General features: G+C 40.1%; 2 protein-coding genes across 9 annotated transcripts in view; one reads left to right on the top strand and one right to left on the bottom strand.

Moving 5' to 3' along the window:
- The window catches only part of LOC102919505 (calcium-activated chloride channel regulator 2), a 28408-nt gene extending 18581 nt beyond the window's left edge, over window positions 1-9827 (top strand). For both annotated transcript variants that reach the window (XM_006984745.4, XM_042280048.2), the window contains 4 exons: window positions 941-1211; window positions 3234-3404; window positions 5859-6089; window positions 6958-9827. In XM_006984745.4, coding sequence (XP_006984807.1) covers window positions 941-1211; window positions 3234-3404; window positions 5859-6089; window positions 6958-7400 — 1116 coding nt within the window. In that variant the 3' untranslated portion in view covers window positions 7401-9827. The remainder of the gene's footprint in view (window positions 1-940; window positions 1212-3233; window positions 3405-5858; window positions 6090-6957) is intronic.
- Window positions 1-24282, bottom strand: part of Odf2l (outer dense fiber of sperm tails 2 like) — a 97302-nt gene that overhangs the window by 69067 nt on the left and 3953 nt on the right. For all 7 annotated transcript variants that reach the window (XM_042280052.2, XM_076575109.1, XM_076575105.1 and 4 more), the window contains exons 2-3: window positions 23045-23219; window positions 22303-22380 (exon numbers count right to left, since the gene is read on the bottom strand). The gene's annotated coding sequence lies outside the window, so the exon portion shown is untranslated. The remainder of the gene's footprint in view (window positions 1-22302; window positions 22381-23044; window positions 23220-24282) is intronic.

The following is a 24282-nucleotide window of genomic DNA, read 5'->3' as shown; positions in this document are numbered from 1 at the left end:
CATAAGGGCCATGGATGCCACCTCTCTTTCTTGCTCTCTTGCCTGACCCTTTCATCTGGATTGGAAACACCAAAGGGAACCTTTTTGATCTTCAAAGGCAGACAGTGAGAGGGGAGACCTGGGTGCTTGACTCAGGCCTCCCTGGGAGATGGCAAAGTGTGTGAGTCCCGTGGAGGAAGGCTGGCCACAGTGTGGTGGCAACCAAGCCTATCTTCTCGAGTCTCGCCTTGATCCATTGAGTTTCTGCTGATTCTTTTCTGTTATTTCCAGAGGTTAAACATTGGCAGCCGAGGAGTCCTAACAAAAGAGACAGGTGTAGCTTAGTCAAAAGGAACCACTCTGCCACATAGAAATCTCAGTCTTGTTTGTTCTTTCAAATACTGTTTCTTCCAGGTGGCTTGTATAAACAAGAGGATGACAGGGAGCAGAATTTTAAAAAAATCCCTAGGCATAGGCACTGTACCACTCTGAACTGTTCAGGACAGTAGGTTATGTTCTAGTGATATGGGTACTTTCTGTTCTTTGAAATTTCTGGGGCTTGAGAGGTATGGAACAAAAGAAGAATGTGCTTCTATATTAGCCCAGGATGTCGATGGATCCCACAATGGTCCACTTAATTTATATAATCTTACCAGTTCTAAAGAAGAACTATTTAACTTTGAATAAAGAAGTCCAGCTTGATCAGTGCAGAGTCCTTTGATGCTGAGGTGACTGTCATGATGTCCTAAAACTGGGAGGCAAAACGTGTTCTCAAGTCGATTCAGGATGTATTTACCCTCTGGAGCTGCCCGACAGTGACAGTGGCTGGCTAGATACCACTTAACTAACAGTACCTGTCCTAACGTCTTTTCTTGAATTGAAAAAAAAAAATTCAGCATCAATGAAGTGTTGATTTTTTTTTCTTCTTCACGATTAACAAAAACAACACCTTGTGTCGCAGCCTGGGCACTGGACTTATATACTGAACAACACACACCGTTCTCCTCAAGCCCTGAAAGTGACGGTGGCCTCCCGAGCCTCCAGCCTGGCCGTGTCCCCAGCCACTGTGGAAGCCTTTGCGGAAAGAGACAGCACCTATTTTCCTCAGCCGGTGATAATTTATGCGAACGTGAGGAAGGGTCTGTATCCTATTCTTAACGCCACTGTGGTGGCTACAGTCGAGCCAGAGGCTGGAGATCCCATTGTGCTGCAGCTTTTGGATAATGGAGCAGGTAAGGAGTAGTCGCACGGAGCTGCACTGTGGCGAAGTTCAGTAGGTGTTCCTAACCCCTGGGAAATCCCTTCACTCAACCGCTTTCCTAGTCAATCCTACCCGATCCTTGAGAGCTTGTTTAAAGAGGAACCCAGCTGCTCACATGACTCTTGATCAAAGATTGGCCTTCCTCTATTGGGAACGGTCCTCTGCTTCCACTGAACACACATCTTTGGGAGGGATGTACATGAGAGGATGCGGTTACCCACCCATTTTATCGATATAAAACTGAGGTGCAGAGGCAGTCAGCTTCAAAGCTGTCCTGGTACAGATCCTTAACTTAAACCCAAGTTCTCTGACTCCCTAGAGAAGGTTCTGTCCCCTTTCCTTCTGACAGTAGGAGAAGAGGTGGCCACCAGCCTGTAGGGTGGACAAATCTCCCTTTGCAATTTCTCAACAAAGGTAGACCATCTAAATGCCAAGATTTTCTTCTTCCATTGACAAAAAAAAAATATCTAAATCTTCATGAGAGAGGTGGTTACCACTTATTTTATATAAACAGACCCCTCAGTTTTCTCACGTGGCAGGGCTTGTCCCTCAGGTGGGGGGAGCTGGTTTTGGAGCACTTTAATAATAACACAATGTCAACATTTGGAGCCTGAGGTGTGATATGAGAACTGATATGACCATGGGATACGGCAGGCTGCTTACCCAGTGTGACAGGCTGCCTTGAGTGCACTGCTGTCCTGGGGTCCGGATCTTTCTGCCTAGAGCTGTGGACTCAACTCTGGATTGTGCTGCCCTCTGAGAATCACAATGCACGGAAGGGCAGGCTCTCAGAGTGTCCCTACGGCAAGGCACAATGGCAGGAACCAAAGCCTGCTAGCTGCAGCTCAGGGAACTCTTACACTCTAAATGGCAATGCCGTGTGTCCTCTATTGAGGAAATCCACTAGCTGCATGCTTTTTTATCAACAACCAAAGCTGTTTAGCATTTCATTCAAGACTATTAAACAAGCGCTTCTCTTGAACTTACAGGAAAATTTATGTTTGTGCATTTGAATTTATCTTTTGGAGACAGATTTTTATTTCAAAGGGGTGAATAAGTATGGCCATATGACCATAAATAATCTTAAGAATGCTTTGTTTCTGTAGAAATTACTATTAGTTTTTTAATTGTAAATATATTTTAGTACAATATATTCTGTTATTATTTTGGATCATAAGAAAGAAAGCTTTCAAGATGATTTTAAAGTGTTATCTCTCAAATAGGTGTAATGAGGTTGGATGCATTCAGAGTGATATGTTCATAGGTTATTCAGCTTTAGAAAACAACTTTTCAGAGACAAAGTAATCACAGGAAGAAATTATGATGCCATCTTATTTTAAACTGCATGATAATATCAAAAGTAGCTACAGTAACATATGCCAAGTTGGAAGTAATTTTGCAGAGATGGGGATATGAGGCCATTGCAGCCTACAGAGACACCATCTGCAGGAGGCAAAAAAAGCAATTCAGTTCAGATTCAACAGTCTGACACAAAGTGTCATTTTAGGCACATGTAAGCACTGCACAATTTGATGAAAACTTTTCTGGTGACAATGAACTCAAACCTGTGTGCACGACAAGGCACACATAAATCTCTTTGAGGAACAAAATAAGCTAAATAAAGATCAGACATGACTGACTACATTGAAACTCGTCATGAAGTACATGTGACAATCCCATAAAGAAAGTTTCTATAGACTGAGAAAAACAAACTTATGATAAGAGTCTGGGTGAGGGTCTAGCCACACAGACAGCACAAAGGTTACGAGGCTAGAAAGCACACCTGTTCCCAGCCTTCTGGGTGGATAACAGGTCTTTCATTCCTGGAAGGAACAATCTTATGTGTTTGACATTCTAGCTTCCCCTAGTGCTTATCAATGAGCACAGAGCTCTTTGCTGTCTACAGAAAGAAGAATACATATTTAATAACTCATTAAATATTAGCAACAACTCTGATGATGTGTTAACACAGAATGTTTGTCTATATGCACAGGTGCTGACGTTATAAAAAGGGATGGAATTTACTCCAGGTATTTTTTCTCCTTTGCTGTAAGTGGTAGATACAGCTTGACAGTGCATGTCCATCACTCTCCCAGCATAAGCACCCTAGACCACTCTGTTCCAGGAAGCCATGCTATGTATGTGCCAGGTTATATAGCAAACGGTAAGAACCATTTGCACTGTGAATGTGTGTAATATTATTTCATATGTGTGTGTGTGTGTGTGTGTGTGTGTGTGTGTGTGTGTGTGTGTGTGTAATTGGAAGATGGAGATGAGGGGGAGAGGATAAAGGAAGAAGTGGGGAGAGAGAAAGAAGAGAAGGAGAGACAAGGAGGCAGAGGCAGGACTGAGGGAGGGAAGAAGGGAAAAACCTGAGAGAGACATGGAATTTCTAAACCATGGTTAGGTCTGTGGCTACAGCTAAGTGGTAGAGCACTTGCCTGGCATGAACCAAGATTCAGTCCCCAGTAACTCTCTCTCTCTCTCTCTCTCTCTCTCTCTCTCTCTCTCTCTCTCTCTCTCTCTCTCAATTGACTGCTTCTTTCAATTCTTAATGATTTGTGGTAGAGAATACAGAAAATAAGCAGTTCCTACAGATTGATCCTCTCATTACTTTAGTAATTTATTCTGAATACTGTCTTGTGATTGTTTGGTTGCAATAACTAACAAAGATAGTCCTTACAATTTATTGGGTCCCATATTTTCTTTATAGAAACTTAGACAAAAGCAAAAAGTTGAAAGCATGATGCAAACAGCCCCAGAAATCAATGCAGGAAGTGAATTTCTGAATAAACATGAGCTTGGCTATTATAGGCAACTGATCAGAGGTTCTGCTACCCTTCAGATAAAAATGCCAAAATAAATAGGAGGTATACACTGTCTTTCTAGAAAAATATTATTTTAGTTCCTCTTAGGAAGCATCGTCCAAATAAAAACAGAAATCTGCTGTGCTGTGATGTCTCTAAAAGTAATCTCTGGGGCCATTTCTGATCATTTTTATTTCTAAAAATGGAGGATTTTGAGACAAGCTCTCTTCCTTGCACCCCCCTCTCATCTTGAGTGGCTTTGATTTGTTTTGTTTTTATTTTTGTTTTTGCGGTGTTGGGAATGGCCCTCAAACACTTTTGCACCCTGGGCATATGCTCCCTGGCTGAGCCACCCCCACCTCCCAGGTCTTCCCTCCTCCCTTCTGGAATGGCACTGCCTCTGCTTGAGGCCCAGCTCCTCCATTTACGGCTGTGTGACAGAGAGCAGCGTAACTCTGTGTCTCTCCATTTCATTAGCAATAAGTGTATGGCAAAATAATTCACCCTCCTCATTGCCTTGCTAGGGGAATGAAGTATTTAATACAGCAATATAATTTAAAAATACCTTGCCATAATAGACACACAGTGAATACCACTTACTATTATTAAAAAGCATTGCGAGATAGCTTCATTAATCCATATGGTTTTGATAACAGTTATATGCCAAAACCTCCAAATTCATAATTTTAAGGTTATTGAATCTAGCTTAAATGTTTTTTAACTATTAAAACCCATATCTAATTAGTTCTATTTTAGAGGAATCATAAACCTAACTTTTGGTCTCTGACTCCTTGGCCATCTTCTCTTATCAAATTACACCAGTTAGAAATTATTTTAAGAATTACTTTTAAAATATTTGTTTGTTTATTATTGTATGTGTACATACTAAAGCAAGTGTATTGAGCTTAGAAAAAAACTTGTCAAAACTGGTTCTCTTTCCTCCTTATGAGTCTTTTATTTCACCATTCCACATTCAAATCTATCATCAACTTGTGCTGTCTGCAAATTACTGAACTACCCTTTCTTGCCTCCCCCTGAAGTCACGATTGAAAGCTGCCACTGTCTTCTCTCATGGTGACCATCGAATGGCTCTTTCTAAGTGCCCTCTTGCTTACTGAAGCTTAATCCATTTTCTAGGGACCTGTGACAAGGCAAAATGATGGATCATGCCATCCCTGCTTTCCCACAGCACTGGGATTAAACTCTAAGCCTGCTACACCGATCCCTGAGGCCGGTTATTACTGTTCTTCTGTCTCATCTCAGGGTCTCCCACTCTCTGTTTGTCTGTAGTGCTGGGGATTAAACCTCAGGGCACCTTGCATGCTAGGCAAATGCATTACTTCTGAGCTGTAGCTGCAGCCACCCTCTTCCTTAGCTCAGTCTCTCTAACCTGCACCTTTCCTGCATGTAAGTTTTCATGCAAGCTGTTCTCTTTGCCCAGGATATTTCTTCCTTCACTTCTTACCTGAACAACTCAGCCTTTGGGAAACTTGAATGTTACTTCAATACCACCATAAATGATGTGGTCTTGTAGAGCACCCTGCCTTTTTATTATTTTGTATTAGTCACAGTTTATAAATATCTATTTACTGATATGACTGGCATGGCTGTAAATCTCATGAGGGAGACTGTTCGGTCTGATTCATAGTGCAGCAATCTGCCCCCAAAGAATATGTATGGAGGGAATAAATGGATGAATGAGCGCATTATTGACTAAGTAAACTCAATTGTTCTAATGAATGTCTCAACAATCTGTCAGGGCTGTTCAGAAGGTTTGTAATTTGATGTTTGGCTTTTTCTTTGTGCTTCAGATAATATTCAAATGAATGCTCCAAAAAAAACTGGCCACAGAGGTGTGGAGGAGCAGTGGGGCTTCAGTAGAGTAAGTTCTGGGGGCTCCTTCTCAGTGCTGGGAGTTCCAGCTGGCCCCCATCCTGACATGTTTCCACCATGCAAAATTACTGACCTGGAAGCCATAAAAGCAGAAGAGGATGTGATCCTCTCTTGGACAGCACCTGGAGAAAACTTTGATCAGGGCCAGGGTAGGTTTGTTGTCATTGTTATACAACTAACTTTCTACAAACAGTATTTCATTTTCAATGTGCAATGTGTGTGTGTGTATGTATGTGTGCGCGTGCATGCGTGCGTGTGTACGTGTGTGTGTGTGTGTGTGTGTGTGTGTGTGTGTGTGTGTGTGTGTGTGGTCATTTTTATTGTTTTCTGTCGCAAGCTTTCTGGTCAGACTTTCTTTGGACCACCAGCCCCCACACGGAGACTTATTAATTACAAAAGCTTGGCCTCAACTTAGACTTGTTTATAACTCTTATAACTTAAATTAACCCATTTATATTAATTTATGTTCTGCCATGTGGCTGTTTTCTCTTCTCCATAATGTACATCCGACTTTCTATGTATTTTCATGGTGAAATCTGCAGACCTGATTATCTCCCAAGTTCCTTTCTCTCTCCCAGAAATCCCACCTATCCTCTCTTGCCTAGCTATTGGCCATTCAGCTCTTTATTAAACCAAGCAGAATAAAACAGCAACACATTTTCACACAGTGTGATCAAATATCCCACAATAGTTTTCCGTATAACCTTTACAAAATGTTTCACTAGTTAAAGCAAGACCTAGAGACAGCTCAAATAAAGCAACCTAAAATTTACATAATAACTTATAGGGAGGATGACATCTTGATGATGCTGGATCTTGCTTTTAAAAATTACCAAGCTCTCCTGGCACAGGTTTTAGCATCAATCTTTACATTATGACTTGATATTTAGTGCTTTTTCAGTTGTATATTCCCTTATAGTTTGACTTTTTTGTGACCATTTTCATTATTCATTTTTAATAAACTAAAAAAAACCTTACTCAGTGACTAAACTTTCCCATATGTATTTTCAATTTCAGCTACAAGCTATGAAATAAGAATGAGTAAAAATCTACAGAGTATTCGAGACAATTTTAACAATGCCATTTTAGTGAACACTTCAGAGCTAAATCCTCAGCAAGCTGGCACAAGGGAGATATTTACATTCTCACTGAAGCTTGTCACCAGTGAACTTGAACATGAACCTGATGGAAAAATGCAAGAAAACCACGTAGTGTATGTGGCCATGAGAGCAGTGGATCAAAACTCCCTGAAGTCAGATGTATCTAACATCGCCCTGGTGTCGCTGTCTGTTTCCCAAAATTCTGCTCCTGCACTTAGCAGAGATGAATTAATACTGAAAGGAGTTTTAGTGGCAGTAGGTTTGATAGCAATGGTCTGCCTTATTATAGTTGCAGCACACTGCACTTTAAATAGGAAAAAAAGAGCATTAAAGAAAGACAATGTAACAAAATTGCTATGAACCAATGTGCATAGTACCTTCCTTCCTAGATATGATGCCCATGGCCTTTACATTCATAAAAAATGCCAACAAAATCAAATTAGCATCAACACTATGTTGAAATGCATTTGGGCATTTATATAATCACGGTTCAGGTTTTTACATAGTAGATAGACACCACCACCCCTCAAAAAGCCAGCTTTTATAATACTCATTTGGGGGGAATGGTTAGAAAACAGTAATTTTATAGTTATGGAAAAATAATTTTTAAAAATATTGTTCAAGGTAATGTCTTGAAAGGCAAGGTAAGGGCAAAATCAAATCTGGGTCAAGAAAAGCATGTTTTATTAAAGTTGAGGGAAAAAAATATCCCAGGCACAGAAAAGGAGGTTGGGTCTGAATTAGGCAGTGTAACTGACTGTATGAAGCCACCGTGTTACTTTGATTAATTTCTCATCTCTGCTTATCTGTGCAGAGCAGGATGCATGTTTATAACTGACAACCAAGCTGTGATAGAGCTGAGGTCTCCACTACAGGCTCTTCATGTCTTCTCCTTTGGTTAAGTTCGCTATGGCTCTCATTCCACCACCAATGCTTGGACAGGCTCTTCCTCACTGTGAGTGGAGACCTTAGAGTGTGGCCATTGTCCTTACTCCTTGGTACTGATCTGTGACAGAGGTCGCCAGAGTTTATTGTTTGTAAGATTTTAGTCCCATTGAAGCAGCTTTGAAGTTATTACCTTGGAAATACTTGAATAAAAATGGTTACAGCGCTCATGAGGCTTTAAGTAAAGAATAAAAACATTATTCTGAAGTAATTTTAATATGTACACCATACAGTTTTACTCTATTTGAAAGAAGAGGTCATGGAAAGAAAGACATTTAGAAGCAACTAGCAAATTATGTTCTCTAGTTAAATAAGAATCTACAATCCTTTCTTCATCAAGGGCAGAGAAAGGAGACAGCAGAGATAACACAGAATAAAAACCATCGAAAGTTACTTACTCTTTAAAAAAAAAATATTATTGAATAGTAACATGAAGCCAGAAGGGAGAGATTCGGCAGAGTGGGAGAAAAACAGCCAGGGATTCCCTCTGCTCCAGCTGCTTTCCCAGAATTCCTGTTACTGTCCGTGTCCTCCATTGCCGTCTAAGTTTCCAGTACCTAAATCTCCACAGCTGGGAGCCTGGAGGCCTCTCCAGCCCAGGTCCCAGAGTGGAGCTGGGTCCTTCTGCCCTGCATTGCCGCTACATCCAATAGCCAGCATTTGCTTCTCTGTGGCTTCAGATTGGGCTGGTAAAATACAGAGATGGGCCTGTGAGTAAGAAGCTCAATTTCTCAGGTGTTTTTCTTATTTTACAGACAGAAAGACAGAATCAGGATGGATCAAGGCTCTTTGTTTTTTTATATATGTTTATTTTATAATTAATTTAATTTTACATATCAGCTACGGATTCCCCTGTCCTCCCTCCTCCCACCCCCCCACCCTTCCCCCCAACTCACCCCCCATTCCCACCTCCTCCAAGGCAAGATCTCCCCTGGGGAGTCAGCCCAGCCTGGTAGATTCAGTTGAGGCAGGTCCAGTCCTCTCCTCCCCACACCAAGGCTGAGCAAAATGTCTCAGCATAGACCCTAGGTTCCAAAAAGTCAGCCCATGCACCAATGTTCCACTGCCTGGGGGCCTCCTAAACAGTTCAAGCTAATCAACTGCCTCACTTATCCAGGGGGCCAATCTGCAAGGGAGATCAAGAGATATTGAGACCATGATTGGAAAAAGCACAGGGACAAAGAGCCAAAGTAGTGGAAACACATGAACTGTGAACCGATAGCTGAGGAGCCCCATGGAACTGGATCAGGATCAAGGCTCTTTGATGGAGGATAGCAGAGCTGTATAAATGTAGAGACAAGTTATCAGTTATCCCTTTACTTTGCCTACTGAAAAGGACATGAGAGCTGCCAGGGGAGACTTCACTCTTCCATGATCCATTAGCAGGAGAGAGCCACTTGTGGGGTTTGATGCATACTTGAACCCCAACATTAAAGAGGCTGTGGCAGAAGGAGAGAGAATTGAGGCCAGACTGCACCATACAACAAGACTCTGTCTCAAAAAACTAAAACACAAGAAAAGAAAAGGAAAGAAAGACTAAAGGACTTGCTTTATTTCTGTTTTTCCCCCATTTTGTGAGAACGAGTATAAGCAAGTACATCTGACTTTGGTTTGGAAATTAGCAAAGTGGCAGAGACAAAAGTTAAGGACACCGAAGATGTAAAGTTAACACCCATGCCATGCAGAGTGGTCGATCTCATGAAGTGGAGAGAGAAAATGGTACTCAGGACCAGGAGGGAAAAGTGGAGGCAACAAGAGAGATGCAGTAGATAGAGGAAAATACTCAATTAGAGATCCCAGCCACTGATAGAGCAGATCTGTGTTAAAGCTCCTGTTGATCATAAATAAATAAATAAATAAATAAATAAATAAATAAATAAATAAATAAAAACAGAAACAGAAAATTGGTACAGGGAGAAGGAGGAAGCATGAATCATTAGCCATTGGCTGTGTACCACATGAATAACGACATTAAAGATTTGACCTGAGATTATAAGAGGAGGGAAAATGGGAACTAGATACTCAGTTATCTGATTGGGGCAGAGAAGTCTGGGAAAATGAAAGTAATACAGCAAACAGCATAGTCTCTAAATGACAGAATGGTAATGGTTATACAGTAGACAGAACTGAGTTCTAAGGATTAAAGACTTCTCACTTTTGCCCTCAGCTTTTAGTGCTAGCAAAGAAAGATGAAATTTCAATGGAAGACAGACAAAAGCAGGAGATGCCAGCTTCTAATAGACCATAGACAGAGCATAGGCTCAGCAACTGAGAAGACTCCTAAGCAGGCACTGTCACCTTGCATGTTATTCCCAGAAAAATCTACCCCAAAAATGTTTGTCTTTGTTTATCTGCTATTAAAATGTATTTATTCTAAGAAGTAGTGAACCTGCTAAATCATTTCTTTCAAAGTTTAAATCCAAAGACACTAATGAGTGAAGTTGCTTCTTCCAGACGAATTTTCTTGTTTCTGTGAAACAAGATTCTTTAAGACACTGGACACTAACAAAAACAGAGAGAAACTGCCACATCAACGGGGAGTCCATCAAGGTGAGATCTGATTTTAGTCAGCTCTCCCTGGAAGACGCTCACATTTTGAGACATTAGACAGTGCTTAAGCAGAAAGCAACAGTTTTATGGGGTGAATAAACTAGGCTCTCAGGACACTGGTGTAGCTGCAAACTGAAAAGTGAAGTCTGAGAAAGCAGGTATCACAAAGGGAGAACTTCACAAGATGAGTCTCATGTTACCCAGGAAGTGTGTGGGAGAAAAATGGCTGAAAGACAAAGAGCTGGAGAATATTCAGCTACTGTCTCATTCTGGGGAAGGTGCCGAAGACTCCACTGCATCTGTGTGAGAAAGGTGGGACTCACACCGGTTGTCTCTGGCCAAGCAGAGACCATATTACTAATTAGATTGTGCCTTAGAACTGAGGGCAAATCCTTAGTCTGCTCTGAAAAAGCCTGATACCAAGGCTCTCTGGAAACAAGATGATTAATAATTAAACTAGCACTAGAACAGAACTCTAAAAAAAATACATACAACCCTGCACATGCACACACACACACACACACACACACACACACACACACACACACACGCAGAAGTAAAACATACCAGTAAGGAGTAAATCTGTTGGTAGAAGTAAAACAATTCTCTAGATCTCGAAATAGATGACAATGAGATAATAACAACTATTATAATGATGATATGCTATCTGAAGAAGAATTTTGAGAAAATTTTCAAACTTTTAAAAAGAAAACAGCAGTGAACTAAAATGTCCACCAGGGAGCTACAACTGACAAACACTTTCAGCGAAACAGCTGGACACAGAATTAACTCATGAAAATCAGTAGCCCTTCTACATGCAGATGACAAATGGACCGAGAAAGAAAGCAGAGAAACAACACCTTTCACAACAGCCTCAAATAATATAAAACATGTGGGTGTAACTCTAACGAAGCACATGAAAGATTTGTATGATAAAAAGTTCAAGTCTTTGGAAAAAGAATTGGTTGTGCATGGTGGCCCATGCCTTTAATTCCAGTACTCCAGAAGACAGAGACAGGTGGATCTCTGAATTTGAGGCCAGCCTGGTTCTTCATAGTGAGTCCTAGGACAGCTAGAGCTACATCGAGAAACTCTACCAAAAGAAAAAAAAAAGCTGAAAGAAAGCAGACAGAAGAAAGAAAAAGAAATTAAAGAAAATATCAAAAGATGGAAATATGTCCCATGCCCATGAATTGGTAGGATTAACATAGTAAAAATGGCCATCATACCAAAAGCAATCTACAGATTCAATGCAATTCCATTCAAAATACCAACACAATTCTTCACAGTTCCTAAAAGGACAATTGTCAATTTCATATGGAAACACACACACACACACACACACACACACACACACACACACAACCAATGGAATCAAATTGAAGACCCAGACATAAATCAACACACCTATGCACACCTGCTTTTGATAAAGAAGCCAGAAATATACTCGGAGGGGGGAGCATCTTCAGTAAATGGTGCTGATCAAACTGCACTTAGAAGAATGCAAATAGATCCATACTTATCAAATTGCACAAAACTCAAGTCCAAATGGACCAAAGAACTCAACATAAAACCAGATATACTGAACCTAATAGAAAATGGCCGCAGCCTGGAACTCTTTGGCACAATAGAAGACTTTTTGAGCAGAATACCGATAGCACAAGCACTAAGATCAACAATTAATAACAGGGACCTCATGAAACTGAAAACTTTTTGTAAGGCAAAGGACAACATCATTTGGAGAAGGTGGAAGCCTAAGGTATAGGAAAGGGCTTTTACCAACTCTACATCCAATAGATTATTAATATCCAAAATATATAAAGAACTCAAGAAACTAGATATCAACAAAACGGATAATCCAATTTTAAAATATAGTACAGATCTAAACAGAGAATTGTCAATAGAGGAAACTCAAATGGCTGGGAAACACTTAAAGAAATGCTCAACATCCTTAGCCATCAGGGAAATGCAAATCAAAATGACTTTGAGATTCTGTCTCACACCTCTTAGAATGGCTAAGATCAATAACACAAGTAACAGCTCATCCTGGCAAGGATTTGGAATAAGGGGAACACTCATTCATTGCTCTTCAGAGTGCAAACTTGTACAGCCACTATGGAAATTAGCATGGCAGTTATCCAGAAAGATATGGATCAATCTGCTTCAAGATCCAGCTATACCGCTCTGGGGCATATACCCAAAGGACACTTCATCCTACAATGAAGACACTTGCTCAGACATGTTCATTGCTGCTCTATTCATAAAAGCCAGAAATTGGAAACAACATAGATGTCCCTAAACAGAAGAATTGATAAAAAGAATGTGGTACATTTACACAACAGGGTATTACCTGTTTAAAAAACGATATCATGACATTTTAGGCAAATAGATGGAACTAGAAAAAAAATCATCCTGAGTGAGTTAACCCAGAGTCAGAAAGATAAATATGGTTTGTATTCATTTACATGTGGATATCTGCTGTTAAGTAAATAATAATCAAGCTACAATCCATAGCCCCAGACAGGGGAGGTATAGAAGAAAGGACTTGAGAGGACACATGGGTATCCCTGGGAGGGGAAAATAGAACAGATTTTCTGGATGTCTACAGAAAGTACAATTGAGTTTCTGGATGAGACTGGAAGCCAGGGAGGACAGGAGTGAGAGCACCTGGAGGGGAGAGAGAGAAGGAAGAGGAGGTTGAGGGAGGAAATATGGGGAGAGACAGCCATATTTGAGGGGTATTTGAAGGTTGCTATGGAAACCTAGTGCAATGGAAACTTGCTAAAATATACGAAGGCAATACTAATGATGGATCCAGATGAGAGGGGATGTGGGGAGAGACTGGGAGGAGTAGAGGGAGGGGAAAATGTAGTCAGGGTAGCTTATATGGGGAAAGAATATATTTTCAATAAAAGGAGAAAGAGAGAGAGAGAGAGAGAGAGAGAGAGAGAGAGAGAGAGAGAGAGAGAGAGAGAGAGAGGAGGGAAGGAAGGACCAATGGACATAAGGGTAGAAATATCCCCTGTATCAAAGATGAGCTCAAATGATTCTAAATGTTCTCAATATAAACATGGGTAGCTGAGTCTGCATGCTAAGCATAAATGTATATTGATGTCTCTGTAAATTAATGTGGATGTTGTTGAAAGTAATGTTGACTTAAATAATTAAAAACTCAATGAAAGAAAGAAAACAGTGGGAATCCTTTTTTAAAAAGTAAAATCTATGAAAAGATTTTAAATGGATTAATGATTGGTACTAAAGATGAAATGTTTTATAATTTGAAGGCAGGATTATATATAAAGAAAAGATTCATAGTTCTGAATTGAGAAATAGACCACAATATCACAATAGAAGGGAATTTCAACATCTTAGCTTCAGCAATGTATGCTCTTTAGAACAAAAATTCAATAAAATATCAGTTTTAAAGTATGGATAAATTCTCTTCCAAAATCAACTAATGAGGAAACAGGAAATCCAAACAGACCAGCAGTGAACAAAGAAATTGAGTCAGTAATAAAAAGTGTCCCATCAAAGAAAGGACTAAGACTTAATGGTGTCTCTATTTTGATTCTTCCCCCTAAATATGAAGAATCCATATTTTCTTCCCCTCCAACTACTCCAAAATTACACTTTTGAATTCTACACAAATACATAAAGGATCTACAGAAATTTTTTCTCTAGCTTTCAAAAAATTGAACAGAATGTCCAAACACATTCTATGAGATGATTACTTCTGTGGTGTATAAACCAGAAAAAAATAACAGAAGAGAAAGCAACAGGCCAATAGCTTTAATGAATATAGGTACAAAATTCCTCAATAAAATAGTAGCAAATGAAATTCAGCAACGTATAAGAAAGATCGTTCACAAATCCAGTTAGGTTTACCACAAGAATACAAAGGTGATTCACTATAACCAAATCAATAAATGTTATCAATTATACTAAGAGAAGTAAGAACAAAATGCATGATCAGCTCAAGAATGCAGGAAAAAATGGCATTTGATAAAACTCTTTCTTCCATAGCAAAATCTCTCAAATTAAACACAGAATGTATTTTAATAAAATAAAAGCCATAAATGACAAGTGCACAGCTGCATTATACTGAAACAAGTTGAAGGCATGTATTCTGTCTGAAAAGGATAAAGTTGCCTGCTTCTATTGCTTCTATTCAACATAGTACATCAGGTGCTAGCCAGAGCAAGGAAGCAGAAGAAAGAGAGAGAGAGAGAGAGAGAGAGAGAGAGAGAGAGGGAGGGAGGGAGGGAGGGAGGGAGGGAGGGAGGGAGGGAGGAAGGAAGGAAGGAAGGAAGGAAGGAAGGAAGGAAGGAAGGAAGGAAGGAAGGAAGGAAGAAAGAAAGAAAGAAAAGGGGAGGGGAGGGGAGGGGAAGAGGGGAGAGGAAGAGGGGAGGGGAGGGGAAAGGGGGAGGGGAAGAGGGGAGGGGAGGAGAAGAGGGGAGGGGGATAGGGGAGGGGAGGGGAGGGAAAGAGGGGTTGAGGGTAGGAAGGCAGGCAGGTAGGCAAACACCCAAATTAGAATAAAGAAAGTCAACTCTTCCTGTATGCAGACAGCATGATTTTATATACATGAGTTCTAAGTGCATACATGCACACACAGGCACTGGCTAAATCTAGAAAATTCAACAAAGTACTGACATAAAGGACAAAAAGAGACCAAAAGAAAGGCTGAGAATCCATCCACATACTTACAACCAAGAATACACAGTGGAAAAAGGATCATCTCCTCTAGGTGTGTTGCTGGGGGAAATGGATGTCCATATACAAATGAATAAAGTTAAACACTTACCTCTTATCATATATAAACATAACAAGTCTACAATGGATTAAAGACTTAGAATAAGAACCAGACTCCAAAACTACTAGAAAAAGCATTACATGGGTTTGGGCAATGATATTCTGGATGTAACTTCAAAAGGAAAATTTGACCATTGCAATTATCTTGAACCAAAAATCATGTTCACATCAAATCTAATGATCAATAGAGTAAAGAGGCAATATAAAGAATGGTAAAAACTATTCCCAAATGGAAGTCAGGCCTTCCAATCCATAGTTCTTACATCTATAGATTCAACCAACTGTGCATCAGTTGTATATCTGAAGAAACAAACTACATCTGTGCTGAACATGCACTAGCTCTGTTCTTATTATCCCTACACAGTGAAATGTAAGAACTCTTTACACAGTAGCTAAGCTAAATGGGGCCTAAAAAAGTCTAGAAAAGATTTAAAGCATATAAAAAGATGTGTATGCATTATATTCAAATATAATTTATACAAGGAACTTGAGTCTCTACAGGTGGTATCCTCAGGGAGGGTGAGAACCAATCTTCCACAGACACTAAAGGGTTTCTGTATATGGTAGTTTAAATAAAATGGCCCCATAGGTTCATATATGTAAATGCTTTGTCTGCAGTTGGTGGAACTGTTTGAGAAGAATTTGGAGGTGTGTCCTTGTTAGAGGAGGCATGTCACTGGGGATGAGCTTTGAAGATTCAAAAGTCAACACCAGTCCAGTCTCATTTTTGCCCTGTTTCCTGCCTGTGTATTGGCATATAAGCTCTCAGCTACTGCTCTAGCACCATGCCTGTATGCCCTCCATCATGCTTCCTGCCATGACAGCTATTGACTAACCCTATGAAACTGTAAGCAAGCCCCCAATTAAATGTTTTCCTTTATAAGTTGGGTTGTATTGACCATGATGTCTTGTCACGGCAATAGAACAGTAACTAAGACACTGTATGTGTAACTAAGTAACTAAGAGATACTATAGGATAAACATCCCCCGCAAAACTATGTTGAAATTTAATACCTACTCTGAAGTATTAAGAAGTGGTAGCAGGTACAACTTTTAAGTTGATTAGATCATATGTATTCTTCCTTCATTGAAGGCTAGTGGATTATAATCTGTTATAAAAATTATTTGATGATAACAATGTGATGACCTCTACCATTTTATGAAGCAACAACAAGATCCTTACCAGATGCCAAGAAAATTATAGTGTCATGCTTCAGGATTTTGCAGTTTCCCAAACCATGACCTAAGCAAACTTCTGTCCTTTATAAATTATCCAATCTGTGGTATTTAGTTATAGCAACACAAGGCAGACACTCAAATTTCAGAAAACAAGTAAAACTAGGCAAGCCTATAATCCCATTATATGGGAAGCTAAGGCAAGAGAATGGCCATAAATAGAGGCCAGCTTAGGCTATTTGGCAAATACCAGGTTGGCCAAGCCAGCCAGAGAGTGCTTGTCTAAAAGAAAGAGGGAGATGGAGGGAGGGATGGAGTTATGATAGAAGGAAGGGAGAGGGTGAGTGAGAGCAGTCACATATATATATATATGTGTGTGTGTGTGTGTGTGTGTGTGTGTGTGTGTGTGTGTGTGTGTGTGTGTGTATACACACACCAGTGTTCTGACCTTCTGAACAACCACCAGAATCACCCACTAAACTCCACTTACAGCAGTCTGAGGCTCCAAACTTTATTAAATTGCTCCCACAGGTCAGTTCCAAAGGTTTAAGGACTAATAAGCCAGGCTTGGTCACAGCAACAAACTTACTTGTCTGTTAGTGATTGTCTGTGTTGGTTACCTTTACACTGCTGTGACAAAATCCCTGGAAAAGCATTTCTGAGGAGAAATGTCAATTTAACCCATGGTTTCAGTCCATCAGCCTTGGCTCCATTGATTCGAGGTGGCAGCCACAGTGTGGCAGAAGCCATTTTTCTGAGGACAGGCAAGAAGCAGAAAAGGGGAAAAAATAAGGGGCCTGGGGCAGATACCACCCTCAAAGACATAAACTACCACCTCTAGGTAGGCCCTAGCTTCTAAACTTTCCAGAAATTTCCAAAATAGCAACACCAAATAGAGACCAAGCTCCCAAAATATTAGGCTTTGTCACGGAGACCCTTCATATCTAATCAATAAAAATATCTATTATGGAAAAATATACAGGTTCTTCAAAATATTTTAGACTACTATATGATCTAATAGTCTTACTCTTAGATACAGACACAAAGGAAATGAAATGAGTATGTTAAAGAGATATCAGTATTATATCATATTTATAGCATCATTTACAATAGCCAAGATATTGATTCAACCCACCAGTTGACAAACAAGCAGATAAAGGGAGTGTGATACATATATGCAAGAGAATACTGTAGCAATAAAATAGAGAAAGTCATCTGTGGCCACACAGATGAAACTAGAGAATGTTACATAAGAGAATGAAGCCAGGTGAAGGAAGACACATACTGCACTGAGGTCAAAAGGCCTCGTTCATATGTGGAATTTAGACACTTGCTCTGCCATGGAAGTAAAGAGTAGAACAGCGGTAACTGGAATTGAGATAATGGAGGGTAGATAGAAATGAAACGATATTAGCCAAAGGAAATAGGACTATGGATAGATAAGAATTCTATCAATGAGTCCAGAATAGGTAAATATGTAGATATAGAAGGTAAACAATTGGCTTTGTGAAGTCTGGGTCTTGGAAGAGAGGGCATGGTGTAGCGGAGGGAAGAATGATTTCTAATGGTCTTTTTTTTTAAAAGATTCATTTATTTATTATGTATACCGTGTTCTGCCTGTGTGTAACCCTGCAGGCCAGAAAATGGCACCAGATCTTAATACAGACATGGTTTGAGCCATCATGTGGTTGCTGGGAATTGAACTCAGGACCTCTGGATGAGTAGCCAGCACCTCTGAACCATCACTCCAGCCCTCTAATGGTGTTTTGGAGGGGGGTGACAAAATGTTGTATAGTCGCTTGTAGTGATAGCTACACAACTCTGAAAGAACTAAAACTCCCTGGATTGTACAGTTTAAAAGGGTGGCCGGGCGATGGTGGCTCACGCCTTTAATCCCAGCACTCGGGAGGCAGAGGCAGGCGGATCTCTGTGAGTTCGAGGCCAGCCTGGACTACCAAGTGAGTCCCAGGAAAGGCGCAAAGCTACACAGAGAAACCCTGTCTTGAAAAACCAAAAAAAATAAATAAATAAAAGGGTGAACTGTACAACACATGAATGTCTCAGTAAAGCTATTTTTGAAAAGGAAATAAAGAGATGGTATATAATATAAATTTCGGTGTACACTGCATTATGTGTTAGGATCTGTGAATGTAGTACACGGGGGATTAAGGCAGACATGAAATCCAAGAAGTGGTGAGATCGGAGAGAATTTTCTTGTGTGTGTTATAGGAAGCAAAAGCATACATATCAGACATGAAGATAGAGAAGAGATAAAATAAAAGTTAGGGACACAGGTCACAAAGTTTATGATGACAGAGAAGCTCTTGGGAACATATATGCAGGGAGGAGACTGCAGTGTGTCACTAGGGACCAAAAGAAACAAATTCCTGCTCTATAAACCCCATGTGCCCTTCAATTGGAATGCTCTTATCTGCAGGATGGTTCCTAGGATGGGTGGAGAGGGACCCAGATGGCAGCTAATTTTATTTCCCTCTTCCTGCTGCAGTCTGGTGAGTCTTATCGAGAAGTCACAATTGACTCAAGAGCACAGAACACAGCAGGGGGGTCAGGATGGTAGAAAATCACTTTTTTTATCTTCCTGGTTCTGTGAAGCAGATGCAATATTACTGAGCAAAACTCCAAAAAGAATAACTTATACATTGGTGTGACCTTAATCCTCCCCGTGAAGAGGAGCATGAAGACAATAATGGAGGAAGAAAGTGGGAGGCAGAAGAAGGAAAAGGGAGAACAGAGCATCAGTGAAGAAGACATGATTCCCATTCTTACATTAACAGGCTAGGATTTCAAAACGATGGTCTCCAGTCCAGTATTTATTATTCATAATCTTTCAGTTATACAAAGGATGGATACTGTAAACATTTGAAGATGAATGAATAAGATGTAATAAGGCAAATATTAAGTAATATTACTTTATTAATAGACATTTAGTTTGTTCAATTTCTCACTAAGATAAAGAAGGCTTTGTGAGAGAGACATCCTTTAATTAAACTGGTTTTTATTTTTCAACACTTCTCCCCCAATAACTAAAAGAGCAAACAGAAAACAAATTAATAAAACAGAGATTTGACTAGTACGGTTAACTACCCTGGATTAACTGATACGTAGAAAAACACACCCAACCATTGTAGAATGCACATTTTTTTCAAATGTATATGAAGTATTTTACCAAAATATACCTGAGCTGATGAAAAATTCAAGTCTCAACAAATTTTAAAAGGTTTAAGTCTCCAACTATGGGCTACAGGAAGAATGTAATCAGTAAGGTGCTCACCATGAGAACATGAGGCCCAGAGTCTGAATTCCTACCTACCACCATAGTGGGCCATGCTTCTAGCTGCAGCACTGTGTATGTGGCCTGGGAAGACAGGAGGATCCTGGAGGCTTGCTGCCTAGCCAGTCTAACCAAATCTGTAAGTCCCAATTCAGGAAGAAACCCTCTCTCAAAAAGCAAAGTGGGGCACAGTCAGGAAAGACACTGGATGTCAACTCTGACCTTCATCACACACATACAAGTCACAAGTGCATGTAAACACTTAACATCACACACACTGACAAATAAATTAAAAATCAATCTCCAAGCATGTTTTCCAACAACAATGGAATTACAAATCAACAAACGATCAGTGAGAGAAGTCCTGAATGTCTGGAGATTAAGAAGTATACCTCTGTTTAATTGATACTCTAAGAAGAACTCAAAATTAAAATTATAAAATGCTTGGAAACAGACGATCATCAAAACATGTGATTTCACAACATAGATGATGAAGGTACAAGAATGAAATGAAACTTAATAAACTAGAGGTAATCATATGAGCTGTTCCAGAGGATGGAAAAAGAATCCTGACTTCTCAAGGATATGTGTGAAGCTGGAGCAAGCATGGGATCACTAGCTGGCAAGGCATTACAGGAAGGGAAGCCCGTACCAGGCTCTCACCTGGACACAAATGCGAAGATCCTACTGAATTACCAGTCAATTTAAAAGAATACTGCATCACAGAAAAGCAGGATTTATTCTAAGATGCAAGAGTGCTTTAACTCTGCAAAGTCAATCAGTGTAATCTGTATTCCCAGAGTAAAGAGGGAAATGATGTCATCATCTTAGTAGAGATACACAAATATCTGACAGCACTCAGGACTTATTAATGACTGTTTTCATGGTTGGTTGTGACAAGGTCTCACACTCCAGTTCAGGCTATCTTGGAAAGCATTACACTGTAAATCTGCTCTGAATTTGTAGCAGTCTTCCTCCCTCAGCCCACCAAGTGCTGGGATAGCAGATATGAGCCACCATGCTAACTGTGTTCATGATTTTAAGAACATATTTTTTGTAGACTTGAAGGGTAGTTCCTTAAGAAAGTATAGTTAGCTATGAAGTATCTCTGGTAAAAGTGTGCTTCATGATGATATATGGAGTATTTTCTGAATGGTCACTCTGAGTTTGGGCAAAGCAGAAAAAAGATATCCATTCTTTCTATCTGTAATAAACACTACACTGCAGGTCCATACGTGCATGCAAGTGAAGTGTCAAATGATACAAGATTTTTAAAAATAAACACATCACAAATGACAGGATCATACACATATATACCCACAACAAACCTATAAACTGCTAGAAACAAATGAACTCATCAAGATCATCGAATTTGGGGTTGATATATAAAATTGATTTATTTTTGTATAGCAGTAAATAATTATAAAATTAAACTATAAAAATACCATTGACAATGTCCCACTGAGACATCCTAGGCATAAACATTTGTTGAAGATGCTATGAGCGGCTGAGGTAATTCATACAACCACCACTGAAATGGCATTTGGCAGTGGTGAAGAGAGATTCTATTTAACTCCAATGAGGACAAGTAGGGATTTAAAACCAAGAAACAAGGTGAGTTCAGCACTGAACACCGACTGAAAGAAAGCATAAAGGATAAGGAGTTTCTGTCCAAACTGACTTCACGGAATTGTTGCTGATGGCTGGCCAGGGAGATAAGATATTGAGGTTAACCACATGCCAAGCATGAGATTTTCCCTCAACTATCTTAGCAGAATTCAAGTTCAACCCAGATCCTGCAAGGAAGGAACCCCTCATGGAAAAGGCTAGAGATTTTGACTAGAGTGTTGGTCAAAAGAGAGTTTGACACTAGATATATGTTTCCCTAAGACCCGGCGGTTAAGATTTTAAAACACATGCTGTTGAAATCAATGCTTCTATCTATGACAATTTTAGTCACCTTAGCCCCAACTGGAAATAACACAAAAGTTCAGCAACGGCAGATGGAAAATGAACTGGGGCCCATTTTCACAATGGAATATGTTGGTAAGAAAATATATCACTGCCACTTAAAACAACATGACTGAATTTCACATAGAACATGCTGTGTCACAATGGCCAGACACAAAATTTCATAACCTGAATTCATACTCATGAGCCATTCAAAGCCGGGCAATGTTAACCAATATGACAACAGGAGTCAGACAGTAGTTGTCATCCGAGCGCTTTGCCTCAGAAAGGAGCCTCCTAGAAGGCAGAAAATGTTCCTCGTTTGGAAAAAGGTCATCCCCTAGAAAGTTAACTCACTTGAGATTTGTGTTGTTTGACTCATAGAGCTGGCTTAGAAAGCCAGATCCCAGGTGCCATGTTGCAGCACTTTATCTGAGCCAAGACCTCTGCATGCAACAGGCCACTGGTGGGTACCATAGAGAGTAGAAGAGCAGCCACAGCCTGTACAGTGGTGGCCATGCCAGGGCAGGCCCTTACCTGGCAGATGCTTAGAAGAGTCTGCTGTGTCATAGGTGAGAGAACAGTGACAGGGGCCAACTGGAAGGTCTAGTCAATCTGTGAAGGCACAAACACAGGCTGAGTCCTCCTCACAGGAACCACTGTTATCAAAAATGCAGCAAGGACAGTGTAGCTAAAGGCTCCACTTTGGCTCCATTCTAAGTTGCAAAGGCAGAGGGAAAATAAACCTGTGTCTTGTTTACACATATGGACGTTGCTGTCTGTCCAGCATGAACCACAAGGCACAAGCTGACAAATAACTTATTTGTGCAAGTAATAAAATACTACTTAAGAACTTATCGAAATAATTAAGAACACATGGGCATGTGGGTGTTTAAAAACCGTATCAGAAAAAAAACAAGAATTTACCAAGCACATCAGATGAATGAGATGCAACACCCTCACTTGGATACTATGAAAGGAGGGAGGAACACCTAACACTGTGATGGTGATGTAGCCATGGACCTGTTTTCTGATCACCTGGGACATGTGTCAAGGGACAGAGAGACAGAGAACTCTTGACTATTCCCCAGGGGCTTCAGCTCAGTAGTCTCCACTGTTTGACATAATCCACTTTAATTGCTGTTTGTCTATCTATTCATCCATCCATCACTCATCCATCCATCCATCCATCCATCCATCACCCATCCATCCATCCATCACCCATTCATCCATCCATCCACCCACCCATTTGTACACCTAGACCTGGCCTGTGACTCACCTCAAAGGTCCTGTACTTTAGTGCCTCGGTGTCTACCAGCTCTTCAGTAGGGTTTGTCAGCATCTTGTCTAAGTATCTTCAGTGGCTCCTCTGCCTCTGTAGCAGCCTTCTGACTCTGCCTTGAATGAGACTGTTTTGTTCTCTATGTAGCCTCTTTAAATCCTTGGTAGTTATTCTGAAACACATACCGATAGGTATATATTACTATATGAAGTGCAGTGTGTGATCTGAGAGTTAACATTAGTAATTAAGATGAGCATTCCAGAACTTGTGATTGTTGACAGCCATAGTCTCAAGAAAAATTGGGACAACTTGATAAACTGTACCCAGTGAAACTGATGTAGCCTGTCAATCTAACTCTATTGATTAACTTTTGACATTTCAGAAAGACACTGATAAACCTGTCTATGGTTTTAATAGCACACTCACAATAACTGTCCTACTTCACATACTTTAGGCAATTATAATTAGTCATCAACTTGAGATTCTAGGAATAACTAAACTTGCCTTTGCTCTCAGCTTGTAGACAGACATACAGACAGATACACACACACACACATACACACACACACACACACACACACACACACACACACACACACACACCACAGCTGCAACCTCTTTATTTAGTATTGGAACAAAACATGATGAGATTGAATCCGAGCAGTTCAAAAAGTGGCTCACGTAGAGAACATTAGATTCACCTTAGTGAACCTTCAGGTTTTCTTGCTTCTGTGTGTCTTCTAGACCCTCAGTCACTTGCTCACCTTAGTCATCATCCACTATAACTCAGGCTATAGATCCAAGTATCTCCACCACCTCAGGTCACTCCAACATCTTTTGCAATCATCATTTCCTTAAACATCAGGAAGGCTTTTTACCTTTCTTTCATCTTGCATCTTCTATTTCCTCTCCATGTCTCCTGGCATCCTCTCTGCACCTCAATTATCTCCTCCTCTTCCTTTTCCTTCTCAGAAAACCTGCCTATACCTTCTGCCTTGCTATTGGCCATTCAGCTTTTGATTACACCAATCCCAGCAAATACACCTTCATACAGTGTTCAAATACCCCAGAACATTTTCCTTTCATTGCTTCCCATTCCTCTGTGACTCAGTTTCCTTTCCTTTATATGACATTAACTGCAAATAGATCCTAAACTTACCTTTGGGCCTTTTTTTTTCTAGGGAAAATAGGCAAACCTGTAGTTTGGAGACAGATATTTTAGAATCTATGTTTGT

This window comes from Peromyscus maniculatus, chromosome 6, assembly GCF_049852395.1.
Source record: "Peromyscus maniculatus bairdii isolate BWxNUB_F1_BW_parent chromosome 6, HU_Pman_BW_mat_3.1, whole genome shotgun sequence".
Taxonomy (NCBI): domain Eukaryota; kingdom Metazoa; phylum Chordata; class Mammalia; order Rodentia; family Cricetidae; genus Peromyscus; species Peromyscus maniculatus.
Note: the sequence above shows the minus strand (reverse complement) of the source record. Positions and strands in the feature narration are given on the sequence as shown.